Below are 22083 nucleotides of genomic sequence, written 5' to 3'. Positions count from 1 at the left end.
TCAGCATGGTATTTGTGAATTCCTGAGATTCAGAAATGCTGCTGCCCACCCTGAACATCCATGAACTGTATGGAAACATGAGGAATAAGTGAATGATATTGATGATTATATTAATAATAATAATAATTATGTTTACCACTGGTAAAATTTGCATTCATCTGATGGCATTCATCTTCATTTTAATTGTTATATTTGAAAAATGAGACCATATGGAAAATATCTTTCAGCAGGCTGAGGGTGGGAGGGGCTGGAGTGGCAGCATGCTGGTAATGATTTGGAGCTGAGCGCGTTGTCTTGGGCTTGACCTGTCCACATCAGCATGTTGGTTCTTACAGGAGTGCTCGAGTTGGCCACAGTGTGTCCCAGATCATTTTGCTCTTTGTCAAACCCTGCCTCATCCCTGTGTCAGAGGTGTGCTGTTGGGATGTGTGTGAGTGTTCCTGGGCTCTGTGTGTGGCTGCCAGCATTGTCCTCACTGGAGAATGGACGAGGTGAACAGCCAAGGAGAGGAAAAGATGAGGCTTACCCTGATCTACTGGCCAAGATGTGAGATCAACCAAGACAGCGCTTTTCTGGTGTCTTGAAAGGGTTTGGGGAATCGCCTGTACACTCTCCCTGGCACACTGAGTGTCCATTTCCAACCCAGCACTCCCTCAGGTGTGGAGTTGGCCTTGCCATGGTGGTGAGTGTAGGAAATCCAGGGTTTCCGAAGGGTCGTGTTTCCAGCAGCCCAGCAGAAGTGCCCCTGAGAATCATCTCCTCTCAAGGCCCGTTCAGGCTGTTGATGTGCTGCTTGGGCTGACCCATGATCTTACCCATTTTTTCCCAGTTTCTCATATAATTTCCTTTGTGTCAAGTTGACATCCATTTATCTTATGCTGATACTCTTTCTTGAGTTGTAAATTGCTGTGTTCTCTGGTCTGCTCCCCCACAGACAGCATCTCTATACTCTCCCAGCTGTTGTTTTCCTGAGCTGACTTTTGAATAACTCTGGCAAGTTTTTGGGTGGTGTTTTTGTGGGTTTGTTGTTGGTTTTTTCCACTTTTTTTAATGTTGCCATTCACTTACAAAGCTGCCAAAGGCTGAATGCAAATCATGCCTCTCGTCTCCATGATCTGTCACACTCAGGTACTGGTGGGCTTCTGGTGGTGGGAGGGGGTCTGCAGTGGGTTTATCTCATGCTCCGTGTTGTGGGGCTGACTGACCATCACACTCAGTCCCTTCTGCGTCCCCTCTGGTGCTTGGGAACCTTTCACCAGGTTTCAGAGGGATGGGAGCGTTCTTGGGGGTCTTTGGCTGGTGGGAGGCTTTGGCATATCTTGGCAACCTGGAAGTGTGATTGCTGCCAGCATCTCGTGTGGCCCGAGGATAACGAGCAGTGGTGGTTGGGATATGGGCTGATTGATTCCGAAACATTACAGGCAAATTGGCAGATGTTCTGCTTACAGATGTTCCCTCTCTTTTCTGGATTAGCAGTCCTGCAGCCTGTCTTGCCCATTGCTGTGCTCCTTGCTTTGCCAAGGAATTTTGTTTTCTCCAGGATCCTCACAAGTGTGTTTCAGAAGAGCTGAGCATATCAGATTTCCTGCATTTTCTACCCCGATTCTGCATTTTAAATAACAGGACTGCTCACAGTGGAAGCTCCTCCTTCTGAGCAGAAGTCAAGGTTTTGGGGTTGGGTGCTGAAGAGATAATTATCTAATGTGGAAAACATAATTGTCATTCAGTTTAAAGTTGGAATTCCAGGCCTGTGAATCCCCCTAGATGAACAGGACAGATGCAGCTTGTGCTGATGCTGCTGACCAGAAGATTGCTGGGGAAGGGGTGTGGGTTTTGGTTTGGATTGTGGGGTGTCACATGGGGTGTTAGCAGAGCTGTGTTGGGGTTGGGATTGCTGGGGAAGGGGTGTGGGTTTTGGTTTGGATTGTGGGGTGTCACATGGGGTGTTAGCAGAGCTGTGTTGGGGTTGGGATTGCTGGGGAAGGGGTGTGGGTTTTGGTTTGGGTTGTGGGGTGTCACACTGGGTGTTAGCAGAGCTGTGTTGGGGTTGGGATTGCTGGGGAAGGGGTATGGGTTTCGGTTTGGATTGTGGGGTGTCACATGGGGTGTTAGCAGAGCTGTGTTGGGTTTGGGTTTGCTGGGGATCTGCTCTCTCCACCCCTGGTGTGTGAGCAGGCCAGGCCAGAGGGAGAGGGGAGGATGGAGGGTGTTAGGATCAACCAACCATGGGTGCCTCTCCCTGGCAGGGCTGGTCTCCAGCTCCACTGTGCAGGTGGCAGAAGATGGATGCCCTGCGAGTGCTCCTGCTGTTCCCTAGGCAGCAGGCTTGAAGAGTGGAAAAAGGCTTTGCTGCCTGCCTGTGTTTGTCCCTGGTTCTATGAAAAGGCATTTAACTGAAAGGAGAGTGCCATGAAATGTGGCAGCAGAGCATAGCTGGAAGCAGGGCAGCGACTGCAGGTGCTGTGGGGGCTGTGTCCATGAGCTCCCAGGGACCCCGGAGCACTGAGCAATGTCCTGTCTTTGCATTGATGATGTCAGCAGCTCTTCGTTTTGTTTTCTACACAAACCTTTCCCATTCAGCAGCAGCAGCAGCTCCTGGGGTCAGTGTCCATCTCAGCTGTTTGTGTGACAGCTCATCGCTGGGTGGCTTTAGGGTCGCAGCTGGCCACATCTGCAGAGCCTGCCCTTTGCTGCCACGTGCCAGAGTGGCACTGACCTGGCTGAACTCCTTCAAGGAGGCTTAAAAGTGTCAAAACAACATGCTACAGGCATGGGAAAAACAAAGAAATTCTGTTGACGAAGGTCAGAGTGTGCTGGGGACGGAGAGAGCTGGACCCCAGCAAACCAGGGACAGAGAGAGTAACTACTGAGGTACTCTGTCACCTGTCACTGTGAGACCTTGTTTGCAATGACAATTTAGTTGCTTTTTCTCCATTCTTTTAGCAGCCATATTTATTTATTTTAAGGGTCTTTCTAGCATTCCTGTAGAGTGGAATTGTCCTTAACTTTGGGGTTTCTGCATGCTGGGAGCGAGGGCTGGTGTCTGTGTGCAGCAGCTGCCCAGGGTCCCCAGGGAGCTCTGGCTGGGCAGAGGCAGTAGTTGTGCTGAGCATCCCCTTCCTCTTCTGCTCGGGGCCTCGGCCCTTCTGGCTCCCGTGTCAGCATCCTCCTGCCTGCAGATGGGCTGGATGCAGGTCAGAAACGATCTGGAGCACTCTAGCTACTGCAGGGATGGTTACATGGTTCTCCAGGCAGACTTTGGGAACAGAAAATGGCTTTGCTGGTGGCAAGTGCCATCTGTTGAGTCCCTCGCCATGTCCGTGTGGTGTGAGCCTCGGAGGCATTTCTGTGAACAATTGTGCTATCCTCTCATAATGTATCAAGAACATAAAGAAAGTGCCCAGGGAGGGTCCCACATAAGGTGAGTGATGAATTTTTGAGCTTTCAGCATTCCTTATTTCCAAGAGTTTTGATTTTAGGTGCCCTTCATGAAGCCTTCGGTCCCATCACTGCCACCATGAAATGACCCAGTGATGAGTTACCTGCCAGGCTTCCAGAGCTCAGGCTCACATGAGAGTTGTTATATGAAGAAATGTTGAAAAATACCAGATTGCCAGATTATGATAATGGCAATTTTAGCCTCCTCTACATGAGAGCCTCACAAATTTACGGAGCTTGAAGTAGTTCATAGATTTGTTGTGATTTCAGCCAGTGCTTTGCATCATCATTACTTCATCATTTATTAATTCGCCATCCAGCATGAAGTGATGATTGTGCAGGCAGGATCTTGCAGAGGTGAGGCTGTGGGACAGCCCGGTGCTGGCAGGGACTGGCAGGGCCAGCCTGCCCTGTGTGTATGTGTGTAATGTGTGGGTGCTGAGGAGGATTCCAGGCACTGCAATCACACCTCTGCATTCCTGTGGGTCACTGAGTGTCCCAGTGACCCTGGCAGCCGTTTCAGGCACTGCAGGTATTTTTAGTTGCTGGAGCTCTTGCAGGTAAGGTACCATTGGTCATCCTACTGTGCTGAATTTGCAGAAGGAGCCAAGGATGAGCTCTAGAAAGCAAAGTGTCTGTCCCACCTCTGCTGTGTGTGGGGGGGGTGGCAGTGGGGGGAGTGGGGCTGCACTCCCCTCTCCTCCTGGGCTCTGGGAACAGGCAGGCAGCATATGGACCTGTTCCATCAGCCGGCCCCTTCAATTCCAGCTCCTCTGATCCCTCCGCTGTGCAGCTGCTCCCTGAAGCCGGCTCAGCCCAATTGTTCTCACTTTGAATAGATTTTCCTACTGTCTAGTCTGGTTTGTCCTCCTGTTTCCAGCTCTGCACAGCCCCTCCCAGGGGGCTCCCCAGCCCTCTGGGCAGAGCCCAGCTGCTGCTCCAGGAAGAGCGAGTGGCTTCTGAGAGCTGCAGAAACCCTGCCTGGGGCTGGGAAGGGTTGGCAAGGTGTGTTTCCATTGCACCCTGTGCCACAGGTGCTGTGCTGCTGCTCTTGGGGACAGGGTGAGGGGTCTGGCTGTGCCCCTGCACAGTGCTCCCTTCCCAGTGCCTGCCTGTCTTCCTGAGATCAGCCCCGAGATCCCTTCCCGAGATCCCTTCCCGAGATCCCTTCCCGAGATCCCTTCCCGAGATCCCTTCCCGAGATCCCTTCCCGAGATCCCTTCCCGAGATCCCTTCCCGAGATCAGCCTGTGCTGAGGATTTGCAGCTTGGCTGTGTGATATGATGTGAGGGAGCTGGAAGAAGTGCAGTTGGTCTTTGACCATGGGAGAGAAGCGTCCTCAAAGTAGAGAGGATCAAGGTGAAAAGCACATTTCCAGCGTAGAAAGAGGAGCAACATTAAACAGTTCCAAGGATTGGGATGTGAGTGAGCTGTGCCCAGGGTTGTGAGTTCTGGCAGGGCCAGGTGAGGGTCAGCACTGGAGACCAGCTCTGTTTGCTGCTCCTGGGGTGCCTGTTCCCTGCAGGACCCCAGTGGGTGCCTGGAGTCCTGTGGGAGACACCGGCTGCCCGGGGAGCCCATTCCCACACCCACACAGGCACCTCTGGACACTGCTGAGCCCACTTTGGGAAAGGTTGCAGGGGCTGCAGTGTGTCTGTCCTGGTGTCTGAAGGGAAAGGAAATAAACCTGGAACAGATGAAGCTTGTGATGTTTGTGAGCTGGGATTTGAAGGGTCCAAAAGACTTTTTAAGCCTTTGAGCCAAAGCCACGTGTGATTTGCTGATTAACCCCAGAGCTTGGGGGGATGGGATGAGAGGAGGGTGCATGGCACTGCCCGCTTCCTCTAGGTCAGTACTGGCTGTCCTGTAGGTCTTCACATGGGCATTTATCAAGAAATAACATATTAGCTTATATGCAAAGAGTACAGGATTTCAGATAGTACCAGACAGATTGAAGTATCATTTGCTGGATTCAAAAGGCAATTGAAAGCTCTGAAGTTGCTCTTGGTGCTCTTACACAGCTGTTTGTTTTGACAAGAACAAGGTTTAGTGTGAGGCTGGTCAATGAAATTGTTCAGATCTGTCGCCTTTAGCAAACCCTGAGTTCACCCCAGGGCTCAGAAGGAGCTTTGCTCTGGGAGGACAGCCCTCCTGGCCAGTGTCTGCTGCTGCTGATGTGTTTTGTTCTCTCGTGTGCCTGCAGAGATCCGAACGCAGCTGGTGGAGCAGTTCAAATGCCTGGAGCAGCAGTCGGAGTCGCGCCTGCAGCTGCTGCAGGACCTGCAGGAGTTCTTCCGCAGGAAGGCCGAGATCGAGCTGGAGTACTCCCGGAGCCTGGAGAAGCTGGCTGAGCGCTTCTCCTCCAAGATCCGCAGTTCCAGGGAGCACCAGTTCAAGTAAGCAGGTGTTGCCAGGGCACACTGGTACAAAATGATTGGCTGGAGGCTGCTGCAGTCACTGGAGGTTGGTTTGGAGCTGCACAGCCCTAAAGTGGAGTGAGACCCATCAGGTCAGCAGTGACCTCGTCTGTCCTGGCCCTGTTTGGGGCTCACCAAAAGAACTGGACACGTCCCTTTCCAAGACTTCCTCCATGGCATTACTGGTGTGTGCTGCCCGAATTGCTCTTACTGTGCCCTCCTTGTGTAAGGCAGCAAAACCAGGAATTGGACCAGGAAGGAGTCAAACCCCTTGATTTTTTTGAAGGGGCTTGAATTCATCCACTCATTTGATTGTGCAAATTGCAGTGGGCCGGGTCTCTACTCCTGGTTTCTAGCCCAGCCCTCAGCTCTCCAGGAGCTGTGTGTTGCACTCCTTCTCGCTGACAGGCTCAGGCTTGGAAGCAGTTTCTGGAAATCGAATTTACTGCAATTTATTTGCAATGAAGCATGTGGGTTTTCTGTATGCAGCCTGCAGCGTTGGAGCCAGGCAAATCCTTAGTGGAAATATTGTGAAACAAAGCTTTGAAATAGGAAGTATGAACTGGATGCTGGGATCGTGTGAGAATCAAACTGATGATGCAAATTGTGAAATCTGTGGATGTGTGAATATGTGTTTTCAAAAGCAGCTTCTTTTCAGTTTAACCATACTTGGCTAAACGAGAAAATATCTGAAAAAAACAGAAAGCAAAACAAACTTGAGTGAGAATTCATTCTGGAGGTGAGTGTTCTGTGGTGAGGGTGCTGGCTGGTGTGTTCCACTGGCTGGTGACCTCAGGGCTCTGGGGAAGGCCATGCCCTGGTGCTGTTGGGGGGCTGGTCCCTGCTCCCCGCGTGTCCCCGAGTGTGCCGGGTTGGACGATGCTCGGTGCTTGCACGGGGTGTTGGTGGCTGTCAGGGTTTGTTGTGTCCCTCTCCTGGTGCTGTCGGGGCCCAGGATCTCACTGGGCAGCACTGGTGGAACCGTGGGATGTGCCTGGCAGGATCTGTGCCTGGAGCCACGTGGCAGCACCTGCAGCACAGGGCCAGGTGCTGGTCCTGGCTGCTCCCCCTGCACCACGTCAGCCCCAGCTCCCCCCTTTGCCTCCCTGGGCCGCAGCGAGGCCTCTGACTCTTCTTCTACCAGTAACGTTCATGACAGATGAACGTTGCTCCAGATGAAACTCGTCCATTCAGTGGCCAAAGACTGCAGCCCCTGTTCAGTGCCTTTCCCAGAGAACCTGGGGAAGGTTTGGCTGTCTGATGCCCTTTGCCTCGCCAACCCTGGGCTCTTCACAGTCTGTTTCTTCCTTTAACTCCTTGTGGCTTTTTTCCCCATTTCAGCAGCAAGAGCAGTGATTTCTGCTGTTACATTACTAAATCCTATTTATCCTATATTACTAAATCCCATTTAATCTGTTTACTCGGTCTCTCCAATGAGTGGGGCTTTGCTGGTGTCTTATGCCAAACTCTGCTGCTGCTGAGTTGCCATTCAGATCCTCGCTGTCCTTTTGGCATCCAGCTGCTGTGTGTCAGTTGTGTGGTGCTGGCTGCTGCTGTGCTTTGCATCAGGGATAAGTGTCCTGGGGAAGGAGCTGTGGTTCAGAGATGAGCCCACAAAGGCTCTGGGGGTGTCTGGCCTCTCCCACTAGCTCAGAGCAATGTTAAGGCTCTCCATTGCTTGGTGTGCTCACAGTTCTGGAAGCTGCTGCTGTGTGGTGTCCACAGGTGACAGTGGTTCTCCGCTGTTATTAAACATCTGGGCACAAGTGCTGGTGGGGATGGTGTTAACTGAGTCAGCTGGATTTCAGTGCTTGCTCCTGATGAGTCCTCACTGCCCATTCCATGTCAAGAGGCTCTCTTAATACCCTTTGTTCTTCCAGACTGCTCTGTACCTGCCCTCACCAGGCTCATCTGTGCTGCTTCCCCAGCTGCTCGTGTGTGTCATTGTTCTGATGAGGCTGTGACACTCCTAAGAATTACGGTCCCTTGGGTGCTCCTTTGTCCCTGTGCAGTGGGCTGTGCCAGCCCTGGATCTGCCAATGGCTGCGGCTCCTGGTGATTCCAGGTTCACAGCCAGGTGCATCCAGGTTTCTGTACTGGTTGTTCTGCCTGTGCATGCACACAGAGGTGTTCTGGAGTCACCGTGCTGTCCCCTCCAGCACACCTGAGTGTGTTCATGTTGTGCAGGGCTAACACTGGATGCAGAACCCTTTCCTGAACGCTTTTCAGTGCACTAAAAGCAGCCCCCTGGACTAGGTGGCAAACGGGACCTGCTGCAGTGCTCACTGACAGTCATGTTCATAGCGTGAGTGTAAAGAAAGAGCCAAACTCTCTCCCTTGCCAGGGATGTCTGTTCTCCTGTGCCACCTTCCAGAGCACCCACTGCAGGAAGGGGCTGGCTGGCTGGGGGTCTGGGGTGGCTCCCATGCCACTGGACGTCCCTGTGGGGCAGTGCTTGGACAGCTGGAAGAAGAGATCCTGCACCTTTCTCTGGGCACGACAGGTCCCCGTGGATGTGTGCAGGGGAGGGAGGGGATGTGCTGACAGCATTCATTTGAAAATATGTGCCTTTTTGACTTGTTCACTTGTCGTTTTTCATTTTTTCCCCAATTCCCTAGGAAAGATCAGCACCTCCTTTCCCCTGTGAACTGCTGGTACCTGGTCCTGACGCAGACTCGGCGGGAGAGCCGAGACCACGCCACCCTGAATGACATTTTCATGAACAACGTCATCGTGCGGCTGTCGCAGATCAGCGAGGATGTCATCAGGCTCTTCAAAAAGGTAACCCGGGCAGCTGGGGGGAGTTCAGCTCTGTGAGGGTCCATCCTGGCATTTTAATCTGAAGTGGAACCGCCAGAGATGCTGCAGAGCAAATCTTTTGAAGGAATATCACTGTAAGTCTTTCCAGATAATATTTATTCAAGAGTTTTAAGGAAACTGAGATCTAGAACTGCCAAGTGACAGGCAGCGAGGAGTGACCTGGTGCTCAAAGTGGTGTCGGTGCCAGAGAGATGAAAGGTGGAAATGTGATGAGTTTTTCTAAAGACTCTTGGAAGCCTTCAGAGGACAGATCAGGACAGGCTTGTTGGGTGGAACCTTGGTAAAGAACAGGATGACAGGCATGAGGCAGCTACAGGAGAGGAGTCAGCGTGGCTTCCTGAAGGGAAGAGTCATGCCTCAGAAATCTGGTGGAGGTATTTCTAGGAGCCAGGGATTGTGTCAGTAGCTGGCACAGTGCCTTCAGTGGGAAAGACTGAATTTCTTGAAGAGCTGTTGAAGAGTAAGGAGCGGTTGTTTTCTGTCTTAATGACTGAATAAAAGAGAGGGAACAAAAGGAAGGAAAATGTCAGTGTGGTTCCTAAAAAATTATTTGGAAAAAGGGTGAAGAGTAAGATGCCTGATGATACAGAATTAATAATAACCAAATAAAAAGAAGCATCATATAGTTGTGGGAATCTCACAATCAGGGGGACCACGACTCTTCACTAAAAGCGAGGGGGAATGTGGTAAGGACGTGAAGAGTCCCAGCAGTGGGTTGGCTCTGTGACTCTAAGGTTTTCCTTAATTTTGTCCCTTGTTGTCAACAGGACATCTGGGGCCTGCAGTCAGGGAGCAGGGCAAGCCTGCAGGGCTCTCCAGCAGGACAAGGCTCATAATCAGGGCTTATCTTGAAATTTCAGCCTGACTGGAGAGTAAATTTCATGTGATATTTTTATGGCCAGTTTCCTCTGTTTTATAGATCTGACCTGGAAATTAAACTGCAAGGTCAGGCTTGGGTTTGCTGATCTGGTGTGGGACATCATCCCTTCTCCTGTCCTTCAGGCCTCTAGAAATCTGAGAGGTTTGGGATATATTGGTTAGTTCAGTTCTAAGCCTGTCTCATAGTCTTCCTGCCATTTACATTTTGCTCTGAACCTGTTTTTGAGAAGTATGCTAAGACTATCCTTCTGCCAAGATGGTGTGTCATGTGGAACTACAGGACAAATCCAGTCAGCATTCAATCAAGGACATCCATGGAGTGTTCAGAGTGTTCTCTTATAGTAGGTCAATCCTCAGCCAGGACAAGATGATGAAATATTTTACCCATTCAGCAGAATTACTTCTTTGTGTTTGGTTTTCCTCCAGCTCTCCCTCCTCATTTTTGAACTTAAATTTCAGCTTTTAAGGCTCAACACTTTCATCCTATAGAAATGGTTGCTTCTTGTTTCTCCCTCCTCCATCTCCTAAGGGGGGAGCTGGTGGGACTCCATCCACAGCCTGCCAGAGCCAGCACCAGCTTTGCATCTAAAGGAGCCTTTACAGTTGTGGGGATCTCTGATTTCACCACATTTGACCCTTGGACTCACCTGACCCTGGAAATAATGCTCAACTCAATCAGGGAAAAGGCTTTTTTTGTGTCATCATTTGCCTTTCATGTGGATGGAGAGGCTGCCACTTTTGGCTGTTTATTTTTCTCCCCCTATGGCACGCCTTGCCTGGAGGGATCTGGATCCCACTTCCCAGTAGTGTTTGGTGGGGCGCCTTGGGCGTGTGTGTGGGAATAGGAGCATCCTGGTAAATGAATTCTGAAGACATCCATCCAGCCTTGCAGTGTTCGAGGTTGCTCAGAGGAGGGATCTTCCCCTGTTCTCTCTGGTTCTGATTTACTCAGCGCTCCTCTGGGGAGGCTGTGCTGGCAGGGCCTCTGGCTCAGGAAGGGTTAAAGCACTCGCAGTTGTGGTTCAGCTGCTGGGCGTGCTGGAGATTTTTCTTTGATGGTAAATTAGGGTAACATTTTTTTCCAGAGATGTCACTTTTAATTCCCCCCACCTAGAGTTTATTAACGGGCTGTGACATGCTGTGGGGACACGAGGAACTGGGAGGTTTTGTGTTTCCTGCGTTCATTATGTAAATGTAAACAATCCAGCAAAGCAGCAGGGAGGGATTGGTGAGGAGCAATTGCTCAGTGCCATGGCAGTGTGCCAAGAAAGATGCAGGGTGCTGAGCTGCTGCTCCCTCGGCTGCCCTGGTTGAGCTGGGGGGGTCGACCATCAGTAAATTGGGGCACTGCAGTTTGTTCCTCTTTACCCAAGTGTTCTTCACCCTCAGCTGACAGTCCTGGCATTGGCCTCTGACACACCTCTCACTGTGGCTAGCCAGGAACCCTTCCAGCCCAAACCACCTGGGGGGAAAGCAGAGGAAGAAAACTCAATTGGGCAAGTTTCCCTGGAGCTTCCAGTGCTAGACACATTCCTGGTGCAGGAGGAGATGATCAAGGCGAGTGTGTTGATGTTGCTAATAGGCAGTGCTAAATGGGGATGCTGAGATGTGTCCCTGTGGAGATCTGGCTCTGCAGATCTGCTGTCAGGGTGAGTCTCTGTCCCACGAAATCTCACAGCGCGTCCTCCTGGCAGAACCAAACCCAGGCGGAGGGACCCATGGCCAGGCAGGTGTTTTCTCCCCTCTGACCTCCTGCTGGGGTGTTAGCAAGCCTCAGTGAGACTTCTGAGAGCACTAGTGACCACCGGTGTCAGTGAGCAGGAGATGGGGACTGAGGTTCCAGTGCAGGTGAGGGTTCCAGATGGCTGTGGGCACTGAGCACCTCCTGGTCCCTGGCATCGTCCTGGCACCCCGTGCCCGTGGCAGTGGGAGCAGTGGCATGGGACTGAGGATGGGATTGTCCCAGGTACCCCAGCGCTAACTCACGGATACACTGTGGTTACTGGATGGTCACGGATCCAAGGGACTTGGACTCTTTAGATTCTTTACTTCAGGCTTTGCTTTGATTCCAACTTTTAATAATCTAAGGTTAAACTTCACAAGTAGGTGGGTTGTCCTGTTGGCTGAAGTTAGAGGACCTCTCTGTGTTGAGGGCCTCTCTCACCACCCAGCATGATGGGATGTTGTTTTCCCTTCCTGTGTGCTCAAAACTGCCTGGAGTTATTTGAGGAAATCTGAAAGAAACTGCTTGGGTTTGGTTTGGTGGTGGTGTTGTTTTAGGGAGGGAGGAGGGGAGTGTCTATACTTAGTTTAAACACATCTTCAAGCTATAATAAGTGTTCCCTAGCCTAGAGGATTCCATGTAGAGATTTGGGGTGTAATTACAGGGAGGCAGGAAAGCAGTGCAAGCACATCCCCAGCAGCTCCAGATGCTGGGGTGTGGCAGGAGTTGGCTTGATCTGCAGCCAGGCTGGGCAGCTCCCCATGCTGTGGCCTCTCTGTGAAGTGCCATGTCCATGCTTTGGGAGGTTGATGGCTGGATCTGCTTCCTCCTGCCTGGCAAGGAAAGGGAAAACACAGACTGCTAATAGGATTTCAGCAGACAGAAGGATGCCAGGGGTTTTACTCACTGGCGGTAAGGATCTCCCGAGCTGGCTGAACTTTGGCTGCTGCAGCTGTGAAACTGGAAACTTTATTATATAACTGTAGTGTAGCTATTTTGTAATAAAATGTCCCTTTTCAGAGATACTTTCATTCGCTCAGGTCAGAATAGTGAAAATGATCTGCTGAGGACAGGGTTGGGGAGGGTGAGTCATGGCAAGGAACATCTAAATTCTGGGATGGTGGGACTGGGGAGCCCCAATAATCCTCATTCTGAAATACCAGTGTTGGCTGGAAATTGCAGGTTTAACAGCAGGTGTGTTTAACGAGTGTGTCAGATCAAGACAGGCTGACAGATGATGCTGTGGGACTGGAGAAAGACAATCTAAGGGATCCGTGTACCCACAGATGGTTATTGGATGATGTCAGTTATACAGGGGAGTTCACACAGCACTAACACACAGCCTGCTTGGTTAGAGAATGCAGCAGCCACTCACCCACATGCACAAAGGCAGATTTTGTTGAAAAATAGGCAGAGTCAAGCTCTAAAACACCCTGGCTGTGGAGTGGGCCCAGTTTTGTGCACTCTGCCAGTCTCAGGGTGAAACCAGACCCAAACCTAGGGGAGGGTGTTACGTGTTAGAGCCACGGGGGGAGTTGTCTGTAGGCTGGAGATAAATTCTGCCAGTGGAAGGACAAAGCAGTATTGCCTGTGATTTTAGATTCATCCCTTTTGCAGGATAAATAAGTTAAATTGATTGATGTTCTTCCTTGTGGTCTCTGAAACCCAGGTTGGGTGATCCAGGGACAAACATCGACCTCAAATGCAAACGCAGCAGTTCTGAAAGCAAGGCTTTGCTGTGTGTTCACAGTTATAATCCCTCCAAGGTATCTTTTCCTTTCAGAACTGTGTGTTTTGAGCAGAGCAGAGTCTCAACGCTTCTTCATTTTTGTCTTGCAGAGTAAGGAGATTGGCCTGCAGATGCACGAGGAGCTCCTGAAGGTGACCAACGAGCTGTACACGGTGAGCAGCGACCGATGCCGCGCGTGCTGGCAGTGTGGGGAGTGCTGCTGGTTGGAGCAGAGTGTGTGCCCAGCCTCGGGGTGGCTCAGGGGGCTCTGCCATGGCCAGCAGTGCAGGGGGTGCTGCTGGTTGGAGCAGAGTGTGTGCCCAGCCTCGGGGTGGCTCGAGGGGGCTCTGCCCCGGCCATCCTGCGGCCTGGCCTGTTCCATGCGGAGCGTTTCCCAGCGCTCTGGTGGGAAGGGCTGCTTCCTTTCAGCACACCTGGGCATGCCTGGGCGGGATCTGGTGTGATCCCCGTGTCTGTAACTCCCTCCTCTGCTGTGGCTCCTGCACTGTGTGGCCTTTGGGTCCCTCTCAGTCCCTGGGTTGGTGATTTCCAGGCACTGGCGGCTCTGAGCTGGCCGTGCTTGTTTGGTGCTGACACCTGCCCTGCTCCTGTGAGTCTGTGGCCTGGGGGGAATGGATTAACACGACCTTCTGCTGGGGAAGGCAGGAAGTGTTAGCTCATGGGTGCTCAGCTCCATCTCCTGCTGTCTGTGTCTCCTGGTGAGGTCATGCACTGTTAGTCAGGACTTGGCTCTTCAAAAGCAGGTTTCCATAGCAAGATATAGCAAGTAAAGTTTTCATAACGAGTAAAATTCTTTGTGTTACTTCTGTCTCTTGCCTTGTAACAATTGCTTTTTAAAAAAAAAAATATTTTACTTATGGTTTAGAAGTAACAAAGCAATGTAAAGTCTGTCTTGTATTGGAAAACTGAGACAATGTATTTGCTTTCTTTGGTTGTATCTGTTGCTGGTATATAAATAACACTGCAACAGCTTTATTTCTAAGCACTCATTCCATTCCATCTTTTTGAAAAACAGGCCTAAACAACAGAGCATGAAGGATTGTATTTGAAATTTCTGCCATAAATCTTCTCTCAACAGGCTTGTTCTTGCAGTGACTGTTGAAGGATTTGGTTGTTGTGAGCCCTGCGGTGTGGGTGGACAGCAGATCGGATTAAAAAGCCTGTGTGAGATTTGGGAGTGCATTGTTGATGGTTCAGTGTCACAAGCTCAAGGGGTGGTGACTAATTAAGATCAATTACAACAGCATCTTGACAGATGCAAAACAAGGAAAGGCTAACACAAAACAGGGAGAGAGCTGAGCTGACCTTAATACCTGCAGACCAGTGTGCTCTGAACCTGGACACAGGACAGGGGCATCACCTGAGGGACATGCTGGGGTCAGCAGGGGGGTCACTGTGCTGAGATCCAAAGTGTGAGCAGCGGTCAGGGAGGAGCAGAGAGGGAAATTGTGCTCCTGCTGAGTCTGGGGCTAAACTTGTCCTCACAGGAACTGAGATTTCCCCCACTCACTGCTTTGCTTCGTGTGCTGAGCAGAATGGGCTTGAATGGTGAAACAGACTGGTTTGAATGGTGAAACTGGATCAGCTGGAGGAACTTTGTGTTTGCTTGCTGCTAAGATGACAAACCAGTTGTGTTATCCAGCTGGGAAGGAGCAGGAAAGGGACACACTTCAGAAACGATGATGAAGCATGAAGAGAAATTAGGGCCTGTGGGGCAAACAAGGTCACCTCAGGTCTGGTTAGTGCTGGTCAGAGAGATCTGTCCTTGAGCCAGCAGGTGAAACAGGCCTGGCTGCAGCCCTGGCTCAGGGTGCTGGGGGTGGCTGAGGACACCTTTGGGACTGAGCTGCTGTCGGTGTGGTCAGTGCAGCACACTGGGTGCCCACAAGAACTGTGACTGCTGATGGAACCAGACACAGGATAAGGACCTGGCTCACAGGACACCAGGATGCTGCTTGAGGAATGTCACTTGTCTGCTCTCAGCACAGGGAAGTCACTTCTCTCGTCTCTGGCCAGGTCTTTAACTGCAGCACATCTGTGCCCTGGCCCAGCTGCTTTTTAGGCCTCTCTGAGGGGAACTCTCTGCACTGGGCAGAAACTATAATTTTTTACAGGCTTCTCAGGCATTCAGTGTTTCAAACTTAAGCCAGAGCAACCAAATTGATTTTAACTCAGCCTTGTTGCTGTTCTGGTGCAAGTCACCCTGTGGACTCTGTATGAAAATAACCAAACCCAACCCATGCTGACTTCAGTCAAAAAGGAAGTGGATTGCTTTCGTTCTGGAGATGCTTGTGAATGGTTCTGTACAGGAACAGTTCAGCTGTGAATTAAAACCAGCTTCATCCTTTTGGTTCCTGCTTACAGACTGCAGCACACAGGTACCAAGTTGGAGCCTGTAAAGGCTGGATGTTCCTGGGCCTGAACCTGTGCCTGACACAGTCACCCTGTTTCTGCTCTGGCTTCTTTGCTGGGTCAGAACCTTGGGGATGAGCTGTTCAGAAGGACAAAGCCCTTGTAGCTGAATACAGCCAACAGTGCCATTTATGGCCGCTATTTTGGCAACAGCCTTTATCCAGAGCATGTAATTAATATGGAAAACACAACTCGTGTTGTTAAATAACTAATGAACATTGGAACATATTTTTCCTCCTCCACTGCAGCTAATTAACTGATTTGCAGGAAAGCTTTCCGGGCCGCAGCTGTGGCAGTTTGTCTTTGTGACACAGCAGTGCAAGCCAGGGACAGCGTGACTGGATTGCAGGCACCGAGATGGCACGAGGGAATTGCAGATTGGGGCTCGTTGCTGCAGTGCAGGTTGGCCCCGGCCAAAATCGAGCCACATATTACACAAAAATATCCCCCGAATTTCCAGGCGTGAGCTGCGTGGCAGGGCAGCTGGTGAGGTGCACAGTGAGCTGTTTAAGGCATCTGTTTTGGTCGAATATCAGTCCCATAACCTTTAGATTTCACTGGGCTTCTCTGTCCTGTTGTGTCTGGGCCCCTCTGGGTGCTGCAGAAACCTCTCCCGTTGCTGCCTGATGCAGTAACACATGCCTGATGGGCAGCATTTTGTTTTTTCACTTTCCTGTGAGTGCTTTATAAAAAGATGGAGATGGTGAGGATAAGGAGGGCTCAGTGAAGCCCTCTGGTTGTTCTCCTTGGGAAAATCCCAGGAATCGGCTGTTTTACGTGTGTCCTCTGACATTTGCTGCAGAGACTGCAGTTTGCAATACACGGCTGGAATGTGCATTATAACTTGCAGGGTTTTGCAGTGAAGTAGCTCAGGGCCAAGGCAGGAGCCTTTGCTCACTGTCCCCTGCCATTGCCTGCAGTCATCTCCCCGCGGTGGCACATTTTGTGTGGCTCCGGTGTGGCATTTGGAGCCCAAATCAGCTGAGCTTTGTGCTTGGCAGGAGAGGAGGGATCATGCGGCTCAGCCTGACCTGGGCCAAGGCAAACACTCCTGGGTCCTGCTGACAGCCACAGCTGAGGAAAACTCTGTGTTTTCTTCATTAAGCCTTGTGTAAAATTACTCTGCTTTTGTGGGTTCCTGCTCCTTCTTAACCCATGAGCCTCAGGCAGCCCATCCCGGGGTGTCCCAGCCCATCCCATCCCATCCCATCCCATCCCATCCCATCCCAGAGGGAGACAATGGAAGGGGACAGTGTGACTACAAGTATAAAGAGAGAGGAGCAGTTGGGTTCCTCTTGCCAGCTTCATTAAAATGATCCCAGTGTGCCCCTTGGGCCCTTGTATCTGAAAGGGAAAGCTGGAAGGGTGGAAGTTTTACCTGCAGAGTGTTCCTGGCAGTGGATCTGGAATGTGAGGGACACGGTGCTGCTGCACCCACTGGTGCTGCCCATGCCTGCTGGCGGCAGCAAGAGGAGGATGAGGTGGTGACAGGAGACAAACCCCATTTTTGTTTGGGAATTGCAGCTCCTCCACTTTTGGGTGGTCCTGCTGTCAGGGTGGTGGAGCAGAGGCTGTGTCACGTCTTTGCCAGTGTAGGAACAGATATGTTGGGTTAAAAGGGAGTTCAGGGTGACTGTGGCCTCCTCACAGTCACTTGTTGTGGAGACCCTTACCCAGCTGCAAAGCACTGGAGGTTATTCCTCATTTCCCTGTTGGCAGACACAGTGCTCTTTGACTGCAGGTGTGTGCTGGGGGCGTCTCAGCCTGTCCCCACAGCAGGACCGAGCTGGATCGTGGTTCTTACACCAACCTGGAGCCGTTGAAAGTCGAGCTGGGGATGGGGTTAATCTCACAGGCTTTTCCTCCCCATCTTGCTCTGCAATGCCACAGTGGCCTCCACAGCCCCTCTGTGCTGCCTGTGGCTGTGACCTCCCTGCTCCTGTGGCCGTGGGCAGGTGGCTCACGCCCTGCTGTGCCTGCAGGTGATGAAGACCTACCACATGTACCACGCAGAGAGCATCAGCGCCGAGAGCAAGCTGAAGGAGGCAGAGAAGCAGGAGGAAAAGCAGTTCAACAAGTCAGGGGACATCAGCGTGAACCTGCTGCGGCACGAGGACCGGCCCCAGCGGCGCAGCTCTGTCAAGAAGATTGAGAAGATGAAAGAGAAGGTGGGTGAGAGAGGAGGAGTGGGGAAGCCTGGCTGGGGTTGGGGCTCTTTGTGGGCAGGGTGTTGGCTCCAGCCCTGTCCGTGTCCATGCAGCTGTTACTGAGGCCATGGGAAGGGGTGAGGGAGGGTGTTGCCTCATGTGCGTGTTCTGCTGAAGGGCAGCCCAAGGAGGCCATCAGGAGCCTCTTCCCTGCACCTGACCATGGAGAAGTAGCAGGAACAGGTCCTGTTGAGGATTTGACCCAGAGTCGGGCTGGCACAAGGACAAGGGACATCAGGCAGTGCAGCATTGGAGGGGGTTGGGGGACCTAAATGAGAGCCACGTGGCCACCTGTGACACCTTCCTGGCTGGCTCTCTGTGGGGAGGGCTGAGATGGGGGCTGGAGGGGCCTCAGGGGCGATGGCTCATGGAGCACAGGGCAGGGAGGGGTCGTGGGAGCAGCTCCTCCTGCAGCTCTTGGACAGGGGCTTGTCTGTGCCAGCTGGGAACCCTGGAGGCTGCACCGAGGAGGGCAGTGCCTTGGGCTGTCCAGCTTGGCATGGTGATGCATCCTGATCCAGGCACTGGACCCTGCTCTGAGGAGTTGGGGTTTGTCCATGATTGATTCTTTAAACAAAGTGCTTTTAAAAATGGACAGCAGCCCCAGCGTTCCCTCAGTCACAGACTCCTGACAGCAAAACAAGGGTTGATCTATAAAATACCAGTGTTCTGCCTCCACGGGCTGTCTGGGAGGGAGAGTGCAGGATCTAGATGGCTTTGCTAGGCAAAACACTTCACACCGTTCCAGCCTCAGCAAATCTCCCTAGCCTCAGGATCTCCACTGCTGCAGTTTTTGTGTTAATTTTGGAGAAAAAGCAGTAGCTTCCCCAGCCATGCCACATTTGCTCACAGGCTGACCCAGCCCCAGGACATTTGTAGCAGTGAAGTTCCTGGAAGGGTTAATCTTTTGGCTCAACCTTTGGAGCAGGGATCTGCCTCGACAGATGTCCCAGATCTGGAGCACATCTGCTTTCCTACAGAGTTTTGAATTCTGGGTCCTGTCCTAAATTGTGTTGCTGGAGCCTCTAGGCCAGATTCCACTTTGATACAGCTGCACACATCTGGAGCAAGTCCAAACATATGTCAGTATTTCTGCAGGGAAAATATGTCCCTCTGATTTTGATTGATGCCAAAACCCCCCCAAATGTGCAGCTGAAGGAGCAGCAGCAGCTGCTGTGCTCGAGGGGCTCCAGGTACCTCTGAGCAGGACACACTTACTGTAGCTGACTGGCGGTGCCAGGGATGTTCACGTGGGATCTCCTCTACCCTGGCGAGGTCCCTGTTTTGTACCAGATACCAAATTTCATTAATTCCCTCATCACACCCAGTCTGCAGGGTGCTGTGGGGCCCCATGGCAGGAAAAGCTGTGCCAGTACCATCCTGTTTGTGCTCTGACTCTCCTTTGTTTTTCCAGAGACAAGCCAAGTACTCTGAAAACAAGCTGAAGTGCACTAAAGCCAGGAATGACTACCTGCTGAACCTGGCGGCCACCAACGCGGCCGTCAGCAAGTACTACATCCACGACGTGTCTGACCTCATCGACGTAAGTGCTCCCTCCCCTGTGCCCCCCAGCGTGGCTGGGCCCTTAACTCTGATGAAGGGGTGTCAGGGGGTCTTTAAAATGCACCTGCCGGGGGCTGGAGGTGTGCTGTGACTCGGATTTGTCTTGGGAGGAGCCACAGGAGCCCATCAGTGAGTCTGTGTTTGAGACAGAAACACTTGCCAAGGTCAGACAGCCTTGGTTTTGGTGCTGAAACAGAAGGTTTTTTTTCTTTCTACTCCTTGGTAACTTTGGTGGCAGTTCAGTACCTGTGGAAGTCCCCTGGCTGGGGAAGGTGCCTTGAGAGCTTTATCCCAGCGCTCCTCGCAGGGAAGAGCCTCAGGGCAGGAACTGCTGAAGACAGGTTTCATGGGGATGGCAAGAAGTGAATGTGTGTGTGTTGGTGACTCCTACAAACTGCTTTGAGATGATTCAAATAAGGGATTTACCCAGGGAAGAGATTCTGGTTTCTTCCTTTAACGGGCATCCCACAGCATGTAGATTGCTCGATGCAGTTTCTTCCTGCCTCAGTGAGCACATAAATAACAGCTCTAAGCTCTGAGTTACCATCATTACCTAAATGTACAATTTAAAAAGGTGCTGGAGTTTTTATCTCCTTTCTTAACCCACTAACATGTAGTTAACTCTTTGGAGAATTAATTAAGTCTGATGCAAAACCTTTGATGACTTCAAGATTTTGAGGTATGATAAAATATTCTTACTATGTTCCTTTTGTTCTCTTTACTATTTAAGGTATGTTAAAGAACTAGTAACTTGATTGTGGAGACATTTGAATGAGAAGGTGTGAGAACATCTTCATTTATCTGTGGGCTTTCTGCTTTTGCAGTGTATCTTCTCTCTTTCTCTTGTTTATTTATTTTTAAGCAGGAATGACTTATTTTCATGGAGTTTGTGAGACTGATTTCCTGGAGAGTTGCTGAGTTCCATTTTAACTGTTTATATTATTCCTCCCAAATTTATTTCCTTGCTGACACTTCCACTGGAGTCAGCAGATGGCTTTTCTCCTGCACTCCAGGAATCCCTTTGGGACTTCTGCTAAAGCATCTCCAACTTGGAGCAGGGAAATTCCCCAGGTTGTAAATTCTGTTCACTGAAGAAGCGAAATATTGGATGTGTGAGCTGCACGTGGGTGTCCTGGTTCTGAATCCCCAGAGGAAGAGCAGTTTATCTGAACAGGCTCTTGTACAAATTCAGTGTATTTTGCAAGGGTGTGGCCAGAAGGGCTTCAGCAGCTCCAGAAGGGATCTCAGTCCTGGGATCTCAGCCACCAGATCCCAGGAGTGTTGAAGGGGATCTCTGTCGGGCAGCTGAGCCCACGGAGGGAGCAGGTCTGTGGGAAGAGGGGGGGTGAGAAGGGGCTTGATGGGAGAGCAGAGCTCGGGGTGTCTTGGAGCCTGGCTGGTGCCCTGCTGGATCCTGGGTGTCCCTGCACTGCAGTTACAGATCCCACCTGCTCCTCCACCCTGCGTCCCTGGGGGATGGTGAGGGATGCTCCAGGCTTTTTTCCTGGACATGGCAGGGGAGAGGGGGCTCTCGCCACGCCCTCCATCTGCAGCACAAATCCCTGTGTGCAGCAGTTGATTTCACGCAAATCCAACCCGTCAGGACACCACAGCAGCCAATTTAGCAGCGTTTCCCCAAATCCCAGCTGGCTCAGTGTCATCTACGAGGCACAGCCCTGACACGGCGTGCGCCCTGGGCGTCACCACGGAGCAGTGAGGGTAACAAAGCTGTGCTCTAATCGCCTGCCCTGGCGAGGCACAGGGGCCCAGCTGCTCTGGGAGAGGGTGGGAGGCCTCCCAGGGCTGCCTTTTAATGAGAGCTGCAAAGCCCATCAGAGGAGCCGTGCAGGGTGCGGAGCCGTCTGTGCCTCTGTCTCCAGTGGCCTGGCTGTTTTGTCCTTTAGAAAGGACAGAACACAGAGACGGATCAAATTAGCCTTGCACTGGCAGTGCACCACGGGGCTTTCTTTGGACGACACGTGTGTCTGTTTAAACGCCTGGGCTCATCTCATTTCTGTCATTAACTGTGTGACCAAGTTAATCTCTTTGGCCACGTATGTGAAGTGGAGATAAAGCTGCTTATCCATCCCTCTGGAGTTCTCTGGGAAATGGCTGCAAGATAGTTTGAAGTGGTCACATGAAGGATTTCGCCAGATTGAGCGGAGAGAAGGGAACAGTCAGTAGCCATACACACTGATCTGCCAGAATGTGTGCAGCCTCCTCTGAGTCCTTCGGAAGCAGCAGCTTGCTTCCCTGTGGAGCAGTGTTTGCTGTATCCGAGACAAACAAGCAGGGAAAGGAGGGGAACTCTGACGAATTTGATGGTACACAGAACTACCAAATTGTTTGGTTCCTGGAAAAATTAGCCGAGTCAAGTTAGGGAACAGAAACATCAGTCAAAATAGTTCTGCCAGAAATCTTCAGTTGGCTTTACTGGACCGGGCTTGGAGCAACCTGGACTAGTGAAAGGGGTTCCTGCCCATGGCAAGGGGGGTGGAACTGGATAATCTTTAAGGTCTCATCCAACTCAGACCATTCTGGGATTCTGTGGTTTACTTGCCTCTCAATACAGCTCTGGGTTTTGCAGCAACATCAAGAGAGTAGAGGCTAGGAATTATAATACGTGTATAATTATTATACATTATGCATATAATTAAAAAATGATGCAGAATATTTTTAAAATAAAGAAAAATGTGGAAAAGAAGGAGCAGAGCAAATGAGTAGGGCTGTTTGTTTGCAGGTGGTGCTGGGTCCTGTGGAGGCAGAGGCATTACTGCTCTGCCTGGGGAGTGCAGTGGTCACTGACAGGCACCTGTGGGTGCTCAGGGGTTACTCTGGGCTGGCCACTTCTCAGGTGACGTGCACTGGTGCTGG

General features: G+C 51.3%; 1 protein-coding gene across 3 annotated transcripts in view; it reads left to right on the top strand.

The window, feature by feature from the left end:
* The window catches only part of SRGAP3 (SLIT-ROBO Rho GTPase activating protein 3), an 80712-nt gene that overhangs the window by 35104 nt on the left and 23525 nt on the right, over nucleotides 1–22083 (top strand). For all 3 annotated transcript variants that reach the window (XM_027903284.1, XM_027903283.1, XM_027903285.1), the window contains exons 2-6: nucleotides 5642–5834; nucleotides 8474–8636; nucleotides 13117–13179; nucleotides 17422–17607; nucleotides 19061–19189. In XM_027903284.1, the coding sequence (XP_027759085.1) occupies nucleotides 5642–5834; nucleotides 8474–8636; nucleotides 13117–13179; nucleotides 17422–17607; nucleotides 19061–19189 (734 nt within the window). The remainder of the gene's footprint in view (nucleotides 1–5641; nucleotides 5835–8473; nucleotides 8637–13116; nucleotides 13180–17421; nucleotides 17608–19060; nucleotides 19190–22083) is intronic.

The sequence above is a fragment of the Empidonax traillii genome, unplaced genomic scaffold, assembly GCF_003031625.1.
Source record: "Empidonax traillii isolate 1590-97213 ecotype Southwest subspecies unplaced genomic scaffold, ASM303162v1 scaffold956:size363975, whole genome shotgun sequence".
Lineage (NCBI taxonomy): Eukaryota > Metazoa > Chordata > Aves > Passeriformes > Tyrannidae > Empidonax > Empidonax traillii.
Note: the sequence above shows the minus strand (reverse complement) of the source record. Positions and strands in the feature narration are given on the sequence as shown.